The sequence below is a fragment of the Corticium candelabrum genome, chromosome 18 (assembly GCF_963422355.1).
Source record: "Corticium candelabrum chromosome 18, ooCorCand1.1, whole genome shotgun sequence".
Lineage (NCBI taxonomy): Eukaryota > Metazoa > Porifera > Homoscleromorpha > Homosclerophorida > Plakinidae > Corticium > Corticium candelabrum.
The window spans coordinates 1,525,118-1,540,723 of NC_085102.1; the positions used below are offsets into that span (position 1 = coordinate 1,525,118).

Sequence of the window (15,606 nt, forward strand, 5' to 3'; positions counted from 1 at the left end):
AACAACAGATTGATAACATCCTGCTGTAGCGAATGTCAATTGAATGCGTGTTTAATTTGTTCTACTTTTCATACGGCATTTCCTATCCTAGAGCAAGCGTCTTCGACATCTCTTGTGCTTCGGTGACAAACAGGAGTAACAAGTAGCTAGTCTAGATCATTCGGTACAGAGCCGTGTATATATATATATATATATATATATATATATATATATATATATATATACGGTGCAGATACGTACGGTACCTCGCCTCGGCTTTCTAGACCAGTGTAACGCCAATTACAAAATAGCCGCGTGTCACTCCTATTTGTTACTGAAGCAAATCAAAGTCATAAATGCTTGTATGAATTGTGGAACAAGCTAATCTTACTATCTCGTACGAGAAAAAGTAATTAGATATATCCAATACCAGACTGTGGCATTCGAACCTTTTTATATTGTGTAGCAGGCCACTAGGATTCTGAATAGAGAATATTTTTCTTATACATGTATGTTCCATCGGCACCGTACGATCTCTAGGCGGCAGACAGTAATGATATTTGGATAATTGTTAAATTGGCTAGAACTATAGACATAAAGGCATGTCTTCAAAGTTGGCTTTAGCATCAGACGTCGAGATTCTATCTCAAATTCTTTACAGAATGTCTAGATTTGCTCGGGAAATGACGATCCAGCGTGTTCCGCGTATATGAAACTGGACGGAGTGACTTCACTCAATAAGAAAGGGGAGTGGTTGGGTACGCTAGACTAGATGCATCTGGAAAAGGAAATTACTATCCACTGGCAAAGGGGAATACCCTAGTTTTGACAGTGGAATTTTATCTCTAGGTTACGTAGCAAGTCAGTAATTAAGGTACTGCTAAACAGAAAAATCTGGTTCCCTTAATGATTACACGGTACTGTACGATCTTTACGCTGAGGATACTCGTGCTCAGTCTACCAAACAACTATAGAATATAATGTTCGAACAGATCTCGTATACCATGCAGTACGTACAACCCGTATAACAGAGCTATATCTGGAGTTCAACCGCGCACACATATTCCTATTATGGCAGAGCTCTGCTCTACATTGTAGCTCTAGTCAAACAGAAGCCCTCAGTATCTGACTGGCACATGGGGCCCCCAGTGACCCAGTTGTTGTTACTGTCTCTTTATACCACAAACTCAAGAAGGATACATACGATTGCAAGGCTTTCTCACAGAAGTATTGCAACTTGTAAGTTCAAATACTCCGTTCCAACTGCTTCCAGAGATACCAAAGGTGCATTTCTTTTACCTAATCCAGCTAATCCAGATTAGATGGATTAACTAATCCAGCTCATCCAGCTAATCCAGATTAGATGGATTAGCTAATGCGTCTAATCCGCGTATCGACTGGATTAGCTGGATGAGCTAAAAGAAATGCGTGCCAAAGGTTCTGCGCTAGAGGAATTTAATCAGTCAAACAAACATGGATGTTGACAGTATGTAAGGCTTAAACTAGCTACTTACGACAGTTACTGTGCTAGAATATTTCTAAGACATCTACAGTATGCGCAAACCGCTATTGCAACAAACTAGTATGGTACACAGTTGTAATTACAGCATGCAGATGCCCAATTAAAGCATAGGAGAGATATTGACCTGTGTGAGAGCAAGGAAAGCTGCCAGTTAGCACCCAGTGACAACAAGGAAGAGGCACTTCTTGACCATGGTGGCTTCACCTACTTGCACAGAGAGATTTCTGAAAACACTGCTAGTAGAGATAAGCCAAGTTATATTTCAGACATTTTGAACCATCTTCCTACACAACTTTAGTTAATTTGGAGTTACCATTTTCAAGTAACGTAGCAATACATTTAATTACGTAATTACTGTGGTGTTACACACTGTATGCTACTACAATACTGTATACATGCATGTACCTTCTTTAAAGTCACTATAGGTGTATTGGTGCAATGTGCACATTACACGGCTAGACATCTTCAAGTTAGAACCTCTACAAGTATGCTACACATATTGTCCGAACGATTGTCCACCAACTCGCGAAAACAAACGCAATATCTAGATGGCACGAAGCAGCACCGCTCTGACACCACAAGTCACATTCAAATCTGGCTGCCATCCGTCATGAGTCCATCTCGATAGCGCTAGCCTTGATATGGCGGTAGTTTGCATGTTGCTGGCGGGACCTGACGGCTTAGGAAAGTGCACGCGCGACCGAAGTAACTCTTCTACTCTGCGTTCATGCAGATAAAGAGACGATAATCAGTTGGGCAAAATGTAGGGAGCAAAAAAATGTCGCTTACATTGATCGCCAGAACAAAGTACGTATACTATTATCCCACGTAAACTCATACCCAGCAAGCCACGATTTCTCATCAAAATGTATGTGCCAACGACAGTCTTGCACATGCTTTACAGCAAATGCCAATAACACTCACCTTGTACGACTATATCGCGAGTCAAAATGACCGGAAACAGCCATGATCATCGTCACATGACCTCGACCTGCACCTCCAAACAAGAGATGGAAGGTTTCACTTTGACAAGAAGTTCTGGAGAAAGCAATAGTGCAGGCACATCCAAAAACCAAGTAGGTAGAATTCGCTCCATTTTGTATGTTGGGCGAAATACAAATAGTCGAAGCTACCGGCGGACGAACGTCATCTAATTGACCTTTTTGCTCGGCTTCCTGCAAGCGTGTCTAGATCTCTCTAAGGTTGGAAAGCACGCAAAGAAACGAGAGAATAGATCAGTTGTCAACGTTGCCGTGTAAGACGAGCTGAGATCAAGACTGTGCGCGGATGTTTCGAGGTTTTGTCATGCAATCATGTACGTGGTATCGATACGGAGCCTCGTGTGAGTCGGGCAGTGTCCGGTTCCCGTATAACACTTTCAGCTTCCCGTGAGGCTTACACTGCCAGGCTTACGTGAGTCTGGGTACGAGGCTATCGATAGATTCGTACCCAGTCCTCCTCGCGCGCGCTCCACGTGTTTGGCCACGTGTTTTGGCACGTGCTTTTTTCCACTAGCCAGGAGATTGGCGAGATGTGTATTCGTAGAAGAATGTCTAATTCAAAGTTTATTTTAGCAGATTCTATACTCAAAATCTCTAAAGAATGTTTAGCTAAATTTGCTCGGAAAATGACGACCGAGCATATTCCGGGCATCAGAAACTAGAGGGCGTGACTTTGATCAACGCGGGCTGGTGAGACACTTCGACGCTGCGCATGACATACGATTGTTTTGATAGATAAGACATTAGACTATTGCAGCAAATAGATTCGTGTTGTGTCTGTGCTTTCGCAGCACAGGGAAAACTCTGTGTAATCACATAGCTGATTGCAGATGGGATTCTTCCTACAATCATACCACTGAGGGTGTGCTTACAACAGGTCCTAGAATCATATCTTATCTGATTTGTGACAGATGACAGAACTTTGTAAAATCATACCCCATGTGATTGGCAAACAGATTTGAAATGGCTCTGTAATCATGCCATAAATATATGATTCCAATCATAAGATATATATATATATATATATATATATATATATATATATATATATATATATATATATATATATATGTATGTATGTATATTACAGTATACATAGCACAAAACCAGTTGTGCAGCCACGTCTCAAAATATAGAAGCAACAGATGTATCATGGTTGTATAGGTCCCTGAGTCTCGATCATTATTAGTCACTCTTGAACACAGGAGGAGAGTAGGAATTCTTGAATCCTGTTGTGTTCTCCATCACTGACATAGTCATTAGCCAACTGTATGTTCCCTTCTCTTAATTGTAGCTTGTCGCAATCCTTTACACCTAGAAACCATTTGTTTTCTCTCATGAAAACTAAAGATGGATGCTTGCATGTGTAGTAGACGTTCTGCCAATCCTATAAACAAAGATTTGTGATTGGAACGACACCGTGCCACTAGCTGTAGGTATGTACATGTCATTAATTCACACCTCGTCTAATCACATTACAAACCAGTACCTGAAAGAGACTACAAACACTTTTTACGTGTCAAAGCTGTCAAACTTTGACTTTTTGCCAAATATGGATAAACTACGCAAACGTCGACAAGCAGCATTCGATAGAGAGGTGGACTTCTATCCATGAGAAAATCTCACGTCGCAGCCGCGTCCCGGTAGATCGGAATAGCGACGGGATGATCGGAATTTAATTGGGATTAAATCGGAAAGCAGGCGAAATGAGTCGACGGCTTTGATCCCGAGAATATCCCGGGATTGCGAGTGTGGGCCAAGTATTGAGCGCTGTGGTGTTCAGAAACTCAAGGTTTAGTAGTGCCCGGATAACAACAACGGTCAGTTGAATTTCGATACTTACGAACGTCTATAGGTCTTTCTACCATTGTTGATGAGCGTATAAAAGTATTCGATTACTCTACACTAACTGGTAAGTGAATCTATGGCGCGTAATGGGCTTCTTGAGCACACGCATCTAGAGTAGGTAACTCATCAATTTACAGGACGTAAAATCTAGTATGAAGCAAACTTTGCTTGTTTGATAGTTACAATTAACAGATATGTGATGTTGAGAACTGTTTGGTCTACTGCTGAGCATGTGACGGCCGGCTTGCTAATTAATTAATTTGCAAGGTAATTAATTTGCAAGGTTAATTAACTAATTATTTATTCGATATTTCTAGAAATGCTAATGTTGTTCATGCACGTTTTTACATTCTATTTTACAGCTTTGAACACATTTGTAACACTCACTTTTTATTCACTTTCAAACTTCTAGGCAATTGAAACTAGAGGAAGGCAGAAAAAGCATGTATACACTTTGTAAAAGTAGGTGGAATTACATCATCGCCCTGCAAGGTAACAGTTTGCTAGACTCTTACCCAGTCCTCCTCCTCGTGCGCACTCCACTTGTTTTGGCATGTGCCTTTTGTTCCACTTGCCAGGATACTGTCAGTCATGTTCAATCTGGTTAGGAGGAACTGATATATATATATATATATATATATATATATATATATATATATATATATATATATATATGTCAAGTCACATCCAACCATTTGCAAAAGAATTACTTTTTGTATAATATCTGCTGCAGGAACTACTAGTTGATCATCTCTTATTTCGACTGGAAATAGGTGGTCACCCACTAGGTCATCCATTGATTCGGAGCATGTGGCAGTATGAGATGGCCAACGTAGCTTCTCAAATATTCTAAGTATAGCAAATACTGTTCCCTGCTGCTCCTCAATGAAGTCTAAAACTATTCCATAATTATAGCAGCTGTTGGCTATTTTGACACTGTAACAGCTTCTTTTGCTTTTACAATAACTTTTGGCAGACTAGATTGTGTTGTTTATACTGATTTGAGCTTAATGGCTTCTGACAGTAGATGTGGTGTGACCTCTGGTTCCATTCTCAATTTTCTGATTGCTGCATCGAGTTGCACTTGTATGGCATTACTCGTTGTCATTTTCCTTGCAGCACTTTTTGGTTTAATGGAGTCTATGTCTGCAATCAACCTGTTGGGATACATTAACACACTTCTTAGTAGAGAGAATCTAATTTTGAGAAGGACTGGCAACAATGGCATGCAGTTATTCTTACCAGGTTGTGGGCTTTAGCAAGCCAAAGTTTTTTGTAATTTCTATAGCTGCTGGTGGGACTTTGTTAAGTCAATTCGTTGGCAATAACTTTGGCACCGCTTTCATTAGAGCAATAGCATTTGTAATCTGGATATGCATAAAATGTAGAATGCAGTATATTGTGTCATAGCAATCAATTCTTACTTGACTGCATACATATCGTGTGCCATGTACCAACTGTCGCATCATTCCATTCAAACTTTCAAACCAAAATAGGGAATATCCCCAGAGTGGACCCCACTCATAGGCACGTTGTGGTACGTGTTGGAGAAGGTGGATATTCATAGTTGACGATTCCTGCCCTGAAAGAGCTACATAGTGAGATCAACTGTTGGATGTATGAACTAATGATTGTTATCCTACCATAAAGTATATCCATATCCATACCAAAAGGATATCCATATCCTGAGATGAAGCACGAGTGCTCGAGCTCAAAGACTGCAGCTGATCGTAACCAAACGCTGTTGACGAGGCGGTGGCCGATGAAGCTCGTTTTCTTTTGATCGGTGCCGTCTCTCGTATAGAATCGAGGTAGCACTTCAGTGAGTCATAGTCCGACTGGAGTACCGCACAGATTCTACGAGACGGCTTCCTTCCAAAGTCTACGTCTGCATGCATCCAAAGCAACTAGGTTAATTAGTTAAAGCGTAAACATATATATATATATATATATATATATATATATATATATATATATATATATATACATACCAGCTATAGTGCATGCATGCTTGCTAGTGCATTTGAGCATGCAAGGGTTTAGGGTGATCGACATGTTCATGCACAGACAAATTAAAGAAGACCGCGCTACTTGCTGCAGAGACTCCTAGATAAACACCTCGTCATGCATACTGTTCATGCATAGATGTAACGTATATCCTCCTTGTTCCGTCGTCATCTGGGAACGGTACGCCGCGGTTATCCACTAGGATAATTCGGTCGTCACACGGAACAACACCTTGAGCTTCGAAGTGTCTCTGAACTAAGTCAGCAATTAACCTAGTCGCTTTGGATGCATGCAGACGTAGACTTTTGGGAGGAAGCCGTCTCGTAGAATCTGTGCGGTACTCCAGTCGGACTATGACTCACTGAAGTGCTACCTCGATTCTATACGAGAGAAGGCACCGATCAAAAGAAAACGAGCTTCATCGGCCACCGCCTCGTCAACAGCGTTTGGTTATGGCCAGCTGCAGTCTTTGAGCTCGAGCACTCGTGCTTCATCTCAGGATATGGATATCCTTTTCAAAATCGACGGCGAAGTAGAAGACGCGCTAACTCATCTCGGCCGCCTGGAGTCCAGCTTCGAACGAGTACACGAGCGACTCGAGAACATCGAAGACAAGATGGAACAAGTGACTCGTCATCGGTTGCCATCGAAACGACGCATTAAATCGAAAGCAGCAACAATAGCAGCAAAAATGATGCGTTGCAAGATTTTGCCACCTGTTCAGCAAAAGTCCGATAACAGTGTCTATTTGCTGCCGACAATGGCTCGGCTGCGAACGTTGCCCACTCTGCAACGCTATGTGGTCAGACGACAAACGTCCCTGTCTCTTCGCGGTTTCGACGACATGAAAGAGCTCAGAAAAGAAATGCGAAATAAACTTGGGAGCGACGTAGCTCACGACGACAGCTCGTCCGACACGGAACTACCAATCGTGTTTCCATCTGCCACAACCCAAGGTGCCGGTGCCTCCTCGTCACGCAGCTTGACTGCAGGTGTGAACGTACTCGCCGACAATGACAGCCCAGAGATCATCGAGTGAAACGGTAGAACTCCATCTTTCTTACAATCATTGTCTATCACTATTGAGTCTAGTAGCTATACGTAGCATTGACATAGTAGTCTACTTAGTAGCTAGCTCTAGCTGTAGCTGACTAGCTATGACCCAGTTGTAGCCGCACACTGTTCTACGTTAGCTAGTTGAGCTAATTAATTGAGTTGAGTTGAGCAAATAGAGTTCAGTTGAGTTGACTTCAACTAGAGTTCAGAAGGCGTTGACGATGGACGTGCATGTCTGTTTACTTGGTGAGTTGTGCGACGTCATGCAAATGAGAAATGTGACCTGCTATAGGGTACCACGCCCATCCTTGTATACGGTACCGGTACCGTGTACTACATCTAGAGTGTGCCCGTGAAAGCGCGCAGTCTACTACTTGCAGTGTTGACGTAGGTTGACGGTTTCGATGTTTTAATTGTGTCTCGATTTTTCCTAGACAACAAACGTCGTTCCGTATACTTCGTCACCACAGTTGCCAACTCGGCGATCCGCTAGCGAGTGGGAAGCCTATCTAATTATAACATAGCATTTTCCTCCCACCGGTTCATCTACGGTAAAGGTAGCGTGTTGTGTACAATGCACGTTACACCTATACAGCTAGGGACCGAGGTATTCGCTGGCACAACGTTGTGTGTCAGAGCGAAGTCGTCAAGAGTTGCCAACGTGGTTTGGCACGTGACGGAAAGCAAAGTAAAAACAAACACCTGCTTGTGTGTTGGAAACGTGATCTCCTGAGACACGCATACGAATGAAAGCCCTGCTGAGACCCCGCTGAGACCCCTGCTGTGTCTAGCCTCTTTGGTCATTTCAATTTTCTATTTTCTATTTTCTATTTTCTATTTTCTATTTTCTATTTATGTTAGAAATAGAAAAGCGAACAGCCCGTTCAAGTTTCTAGTTTTCAGCACATAGGTGCCTAAAAATCCAACTTTAAAAGATAAATCTAAAGATCACAAGAATTAAACATCAAAAGATGAAAACCATTCTACAAAAAATATGGAAAATTAAAAATTAAAAATTAAAATTTAAAATTTAATAAACGCAACAATTTTAAATAATAATGCAAGTAAAAAATTAAATTAAAATTTAAAAAATAACTAAAAATTGAAAATTGAAAATGAAAACATGAAAATTGAAATGTAGAAATTAAATGGCCGGACCATCCACTGTCCTTTTTTGTTGTGTTGGTGAGACTTCAAAAGTTATTGATAACGTGAAACCCCTTAATTTCCACTGAAACGGACAGTGTTGATTCTTTGATGCATCTGTATGATAGTAAACTAAAACCTCATTTCTCCGAGTAAGTTGCGCTGGCTTTTTATTGATGGAGACTGTCTAAAGTTTGTTGCTGTTGTTGACACTGTCAATTTGACATGAAGAACGTTTCTAGGACCTAGAGTGTTGATCCCAAAATTATATTTGAGGGTAGAACGAGATTCATTAGTATGAACATTTTGAGTTGATTTTAATTAAACAAAACAGGTAGCTACAGTAAACTTGAGATACCATATTGCCCGAAATAAAAGATGGTGCTCGAATACCAGGTGGAGTAAGGTTTGAAACAAAATAGTATACACTTGTCTACTATTTCTGGAATACCGTAGTTAACAGCTAGTTTATTGCTTGAGGGTGCATGGATCTTACTAGACTTCTATTTTCATATGGCACGGAAGCTTGCAGTGTAGGTGCCTCTACAGATTCTTTAGACTTTGTAGTTTGACATGATTGCCAAATCTGTTAACCAGTACGTTGCAGTCAAGATGAATCAGAGGGTCACGGGGAAACTCAAGAAAAGCCCCAGGAGGTCACAGATTTATTATGTTACCTTTGATTGGTGAATTGGAATGAATGAAAGAGACGTCAGAATGCCTTTGTGTTAATAACCCAGGTTGCTGTGATTATTTTGGGTGCAACTGAACTATGATGGTATTCATTGACAAACTCTTGTCATCCTGTGCAGCAAAACTTCATTGCGGACCATCAGGTCCAAAGACACGTTTTCATACAGGTCCATACTGAATGATTGTATATAGAGGGCTATAATCAACAGACATCCTATTAGATGTTTACTGTACCAGTTATCTAGGTTGTTCGGTTTTCAACGCTAATAACTTATACACCATTCACATTTTACAATAATCTGCCGAACTCTATTCTGCTGTTACATTACAAAATATCTGTGTAGTTCATATTTACTCTGCTGCCAAATTGGCAATCACGACATTATAGTTTACCCATACTTTTGTGATAATTTTGTCTACCAATGATACTCAGCAACTTTAGCATCACCACTCTGCATTAGCAACATGAAGTTGCTGTGGCTTACTTCGTCGCTTCTTGGAGTAGGACTTTGAAAGCTGACGGAGAGACGTAGACATGACCGTTCTCGTAGGTTGCAAATTCCCGGAAGTGTAAACAAACCCCGTTATTCAACACACCCCGTATTGCCTCGCGTCCCAAACGCGTCTAGACCTTATTAGCTAATTGTGTTCATTAATATTGTTAAAGTCATAGCCAATTAGATGAGCCCAATTGGCGGTATTCACCTATTTGCAAGTAGAGTATGGGCAGTCAAACAACTGTAGCTTAGATGAACCACGCCTCAAAATTAAGACCACGCCTTAATGTTTTGGAGGGACCAGGCCCCTCCTGCCCCCCCGTAGCTACGCTACTGCCTTCCCCCTAGTCAGTCAGTCAGTCATATTCCACGGAGGACACGACGGCCATCCCTGCAATCAGCAGCCCGATCACCAGTTTAACTACACGCGCGAGTGCTAACCAGAAGAACGTGAAACCGAAGTGAGAACACGGAAACCGGTAAGTGGGGGAGGGTTGTTTTACTTCAGTTGCTTAAGGTCTCAGGAGGGTTTCAGAAATTTGTGAATGGGTGAGAGCTTTCATCCATTCACAAGTTCTCGAGGCTAACCCGCGCTTTACATTTATATAAGAAAGTCACACAACATATTTCTCTGATCTCGGTATTACGTTAATCGTAAAGTTGAAATAATGCCTTGTACACATCTTTTAATCTCGAAAGAATTTTGACTCCGAACGTGGAAGGTATAGCAAACACGCTGCGTACAAGAGATGCGAAATGTCAAGTTTTACCACGTTACTTAAAATTTGCGTCTGCGTAAAATTCAGGGTGAGAATGCCACGAGCTTTCTTGAAAGCGTAGCTGATCAAATATCGGCACCGATATCGTGCAGAGTTGAAGGGTTTAATTCCATGCAAGGGTCGCCGAAAAATTACGTGAATATTTTAGCTATACGGAGCAACGAAAGAGCTGGAACTGTTGGGAACGTTGCAGTTAGCGATTAATGAAGCTGCAATTTATTTTTATAATGCGGAAACAACAAAAAATGCAGTACAGTATTTTTTATAAAAGTACAACGACTACTAACACGATTTGCAGCTGTTTTGCTGTTTTACGCGTATACAAATTGAAACAGCTACGGTAAGTCATTTTTGCGCTATTTATCAATACATGTGCTATATATACGCGTTCTGGCAGTTTCTAGTACTCTTTTGACTCTTGAAGTCTGTTGTGCGATCAAGTCTTACTCTTGCTGTGCAGGCGGAGTCTCTTCGATAATTATCCGAGATGTAGAGTCCCATCCTGTGTGAGCGTCGTGTATCCTACTGGACCATCTAGCGCACTTTCCAACGTGAAATGCAACTTTAATCTGACCTGCTGGTATGTTCTCGCAGTAGCCCTCAATCTGCCTGTGACGATGAACATCGTCTCCCTTTCTGTTAGAGTATACAAGACCCTCAATGGTCATGGGACCAGAACATTCACCTCCATTGAATGTAAAATACCAGCGAGAACAACAGAAAGAGTGACTACCACAGTGAACTCTCAAGTTTCCAGCGTACGCTACACGCAGTGCAGAATTTCCAGATCGTTTTGTAAATCTGCACTCCTGAATACAAACATTTTACAATTTTTGAGATATTCTATTAGGAAATGAAACTGTTAAGGTAAACCTTAATAACTCCGGTGTCTTTGCTGTCTGCTCTGTCCCACACGCATTGTTTCCAGTTGACTTTAACTGCTGCTCCTTGGTCTCCTTTCGATCCTTTAGATCCATCGACTCCTTTCATTCCTTTTGCTCCCATTACCCCACGTGCTCCCACTTTCCCGCTGTTTCCTTTGGGACCGACAGAACCTTGTGGCCCCGCCTCTCCCTTCTCCCCCATTATTGCAACGTCTCTTGTCTCTCCGTTTTCTCCTCTCCCTGTTTCTCCTTTGTCTCCTTTAGCTCCGTCTCTACCGTCTCGTCCGGGAGCGCCTTGCAAACCAGGAATACCGGGAACTCCAGCACAACCATCAGTCTAATACAATAATAATGCATTCAATGCAATAGATTAGAATGTAGAACTCCAACTCATAAATTACCTTTTCCTCTGCTATGGACATGACGAGTTCAACGCCAAAGAGAAGAAAGCAAACCAAAAGACAGAACTTGACCATGTTGCTTCTCTTGTCTCACAGTTGTAGATAAAAGAAGTTAGACTTTGCTTCATTTATATAACATTGGAAGTCTGGCACTTCCTGTATGATGTCATTGTGTATGACATCATTTCGTGTATCTTGTGTAGTAACGGTACTCATCGTTTGACCATACTTGGTGGAGTATATAGTAACGCCGTACTAGCGACCTCTCTGAGTCGGTACCGAGTAAGTCAAGGTAACAAAATAAAATTATCTTCTATAAACACGGAGGAATCGTATTGATGAAATCAAGGGCGTACAACGAAAACTTGGGGAGTGTATGTACACATGCCGTCGACAACTCTATGACAGCCACAACAATTCCAACACTTTGTGACTGCACCCACGGCCACTAAAAAACGTTATCTTACTCTAACAGATTTGTTACCGGATCATATCAATTAGCAACGACGTAAGTCCACCTCTCTATCGAATACTGCATGTCGACGTTCGCATTGTTTATCCATATTTGGCAAGAAGTCGAAGTTTGACAGCCGATGCGAGTTGCCTTCGAGTTCGGGACTCACGGTGATGAGTCATGAGTTAGAAACAACAGATTGATAACACCCTGCTATAGCCCAATGTCAATTAAATGAGTGTTTAATTTGTTCTACTCGCATTTCCTATGAAGCTAGCGTTTCCGACCTCTGTTGTGCTTCCGTGACAAACAGGAGTAACAAGTAGCTTTTTAGTCTAGATCATACGGTACAGAACTGTTTATATACGGTGTTGATACGTACGGTACCTCGCCTCGGTTTCTAGACCAGTCTAGCGCCAACTAAAAAATAGCCACATGTTACTCCTGTTTGTTACTGAAGCAAAGGAAAGTCATAAGCGCTTGTGTGAATTGTGGAACAAGTTAATCTTAGCATCTCATACGAGAAAAGGTAACTAGATATATCCAATAGCACACTGTGGCATTCGAACCATTTTTATATTGTGTAGCACGCTACTAGGATGCTAAATAGAGAATATTTTTCTTATACATGTATGTTCCATCGGCACCGTACGATCTCTAGACTGCAGACAGTAATGATATTTGGATAATAATTATTAAACTGGCTGGAACTGTATACTACAGACATAAAGGCATGTCTTCAAAGTTGATTTTAGCATCAGACGTTGAGATTCTATCTCCAATTCTTTACAGAATGTTTAGATTTGCTCGGGAAATGAAGATCCAGCGTATCCTGCGCATATAAAACTAGAGGGTGTGACTTTACTCAATAAAAGGGGAGTGGCTGGGTACGCCAGACTAGATCCTACATGCATCTGGAAAAGGAAACTTATATCCACTGGCAAAGGGGAATACCCTAGTTTTGACAGTGGAATTCCATCTCTAGATTGCGTAACAAGCCAGTAGTAATTAAGATACTGCTAAACAGGAAAATTTGGTTCCTTAAATGATTACAAGGTACCATACGATCTCTATGCTGAGGATACTCGTAGTCAGTCTACCAAACAACTATAGAATTTTATGTTCGAACAAGTCCCGTATACCTCGCAGTACAACCAGCATAACAGAGTTAGATCTGAGTTCTACCACGCACACATATTCTACCACGCACACGTATTCCTATCATGGCAGAGCTTTGCCCTACATTGCAGCTCCAGTCAAACAAAAGCCCTCAGAACTGACTGGCACATGGGGCCCCAGTGCCCCAGTTGTTGTGACTGCCTCTTTATGCCGCAATCTCAAGAAGGGGACACATACAAGACTTCCTCACAGAAGTATTGCAACATGTAAGTGCAAATACTCTTTACCAACTGCTTCCAGAGATACCAAGGGTTCTGCGCTACAGGAATTTAACCAGTCACACAAACATGGATGTCGACAGTAGGTATGGTCTAGACTAGCTACGTACGTCAGTTACTGTGCTTGAATATTTCTAAGACATGTACAGTATGCACAAACCGCTATTACAACAAACTAGTAGGATACGCAGTTGTAATTACAGTATGCAGATGCCCAAAGCATAGGAGAGATATTGATCTGTGCGAGAGATCTGAGAACACTGCTAGTAGGGATGACCAAATTATTTTTTTAGACATTTTGAATCATCTTCCTACACATCTTTAGTTAATTAAGAGTTACTATTTCAATTAACGTAGCAATACACTTAATTATGTAATTACTATGGTATTACACACTGTATGCTACCACAATACTGTACATATGCATGTACCGCTTTCAAGTCTCCATAGGTGTATTCGTGTAGTGTGCACATTACACGGCTAAACATCTGCAGCCTCTACACATTTGTTACACATATTGTCCGAACTATTATCCACTAACTCGCGAAAACAAATGTGATGGCCCGAAGCAGCACCTTACTGAAACCACAAGTCACGCCCAAATCTGGCTGCCATGTCACGAGTCCTGGTCGATACCCTTGATGCGGCGGTAGTTTGCATGGCGCTGGCGGGACCTGGCGGCTTAGGGAAGTGCACGCGCGACCGAAGCAACTCTTCTACTCTGCGTTCATGCAGATAAAGAGACGAAACTCGGTAGGGCAAAATGTAGGGAGCAAAAGAATGTCGCTTAGTTTTGACAGCTCACAACAAAGTACGTATACTATTAGCCCACGAAAACTCATACCCAGCAAGCCCCAACGCAACCGAGTCCTCATCAAAATGTATGCACCAATGACAGTCTTGCACATGCTTTACAACAAATGCCAATAACACTCACCTTGTACGACTACATCGCGAGTCAAAGTGACCGGAAACCGCCATGATCATCGTCACTTTGACCTCGTCCCGCACCTCCAAACAAGAGAAGATTCCACCTTGACAACAAGTTCTGAAGAAAGCAATAGTGCAGGCACATCCAAGAACCAAGTAGGTAGAATTCGCTCCGCTCTGTATGTTGGGCGAAATACAAATAGTCGTAGCTACCGGCGGACGAACGTCGTATTTGGCCGTTTTGCTCGGCTTCCTGCAAGCGTATCTAGATCTCTCTAGGGTTGGAAAGCACACAAAAAAAGAGAGAATAGATCAGTTGTCAACGCCGCCGTGTAAGACGAGCTGAGATCAAGGACTTACTAGACTGTGCGCGAAGGTTGTCACGCAAGCTATCGATACGCCCTACAGATGTTTAGATTATACGGGACAGCTCGAAAACTTAACTTCCCGGTTGTTTGGTAGTATGTAGTGCTAAATTGGCAAGATGTATATTCGTAGAAGAATGTCTTAATTCAAAGTTGATTTTAGCAGATTCTATGCTCAAAATGTCTAGAGAATGTTTAGCTACATTTGCTCGAGAAACGACCCAGACTAGACTAGAGGGTGTGACTTCGATCAACAGTGACAACGACGCTCAGGAAACACTTCGACGCTGCGCATGGCATACGATTGTTTTGAAAGATGAGACATTAGACTATTGCAGCAAATAGATTCGTGTCGTGTCTGTGCTTTCGCAGCACAGTGAAAATTCTGTGTAATCATACAGCTAATTGCAGATGGGATTCTTCCTACAATCATACCACTGAGGGTGTGCTTGCAACATGTCTTAGAATCATACCCTATCTCATTTGTAACAGATCACAGAACTTTGTAAAATCATACCTCATGTGATTGACAAACAGATTTGAAATGGCTCTGTAATCATACCATATTAGATGATTCAAATCATAAGATGATGACACAAAAGTAGAGTTTCTTCTATTCATCAAATTGTATACGTATTAATGTTAAT

At 41.6% G+C, this 15,606-nt stretch overlaps 1 protein-coding gene across 1 annotated transcript; it reads right to left on the reverse strand.

The window, feature by feature from the left end:
• Positions 1 to 10,727: 10,727 nt before the first annotated feature.
• On the reverse strand, positions 10,728 to 13,914 carry LOC134194002 (collagen triple helix repeat-containing protein 1-like). The gene is made up of 3 exons (XM_062662891.1): positions 11,814 to 13,914; positions 11,402 to 11,749; positions 10,728 to 11,337 (listed from the first exon to the last, which is right to left on the reverse strand). Exons 1-3 carry the CDS (start codon positions 11,886 to 11,888, stop codon positions 10,972 to 10,974), a joined length of 789 nt encoding a protein of 262 aa, XP_062518875.1. The 5' UTR covers positions 11,889 to 13,914; the 3' UTR covers positions 10,728 to 10,971.
• Between the last annotated feature and the right edge of the window lie 1,692 nt (positions 13,915 to 15,606).

What these genes read in the sequence shown, in the direction of transcription:
- LOC134194002 (XM_062662891.1), bottom strand. Translation starts at nt 11,888, where the DNA reads ATGGTCAAGTTCTGTCTTTTGGTTTGCTTTCTTCTCTTTGGCGTTGAA. An exon ending in TGTCCATAGCAGAGGAAAAG is followed by an intron (nt 11,750 to 11,813) that starts GTAATTTATGAG and finishes TTATTGTATTAG; the next exon opens with ACTGATGGTTGTGCTGGAGT. An exon ending in AAGACACCGGAGTTATTAAG is followed by an intron (nt 11,338 to 11,401) that starts GTTTACCTTAAC and finishes GTTTGTATTCAG; the next exon opens with GAGTGCAGATTTACAAAACG.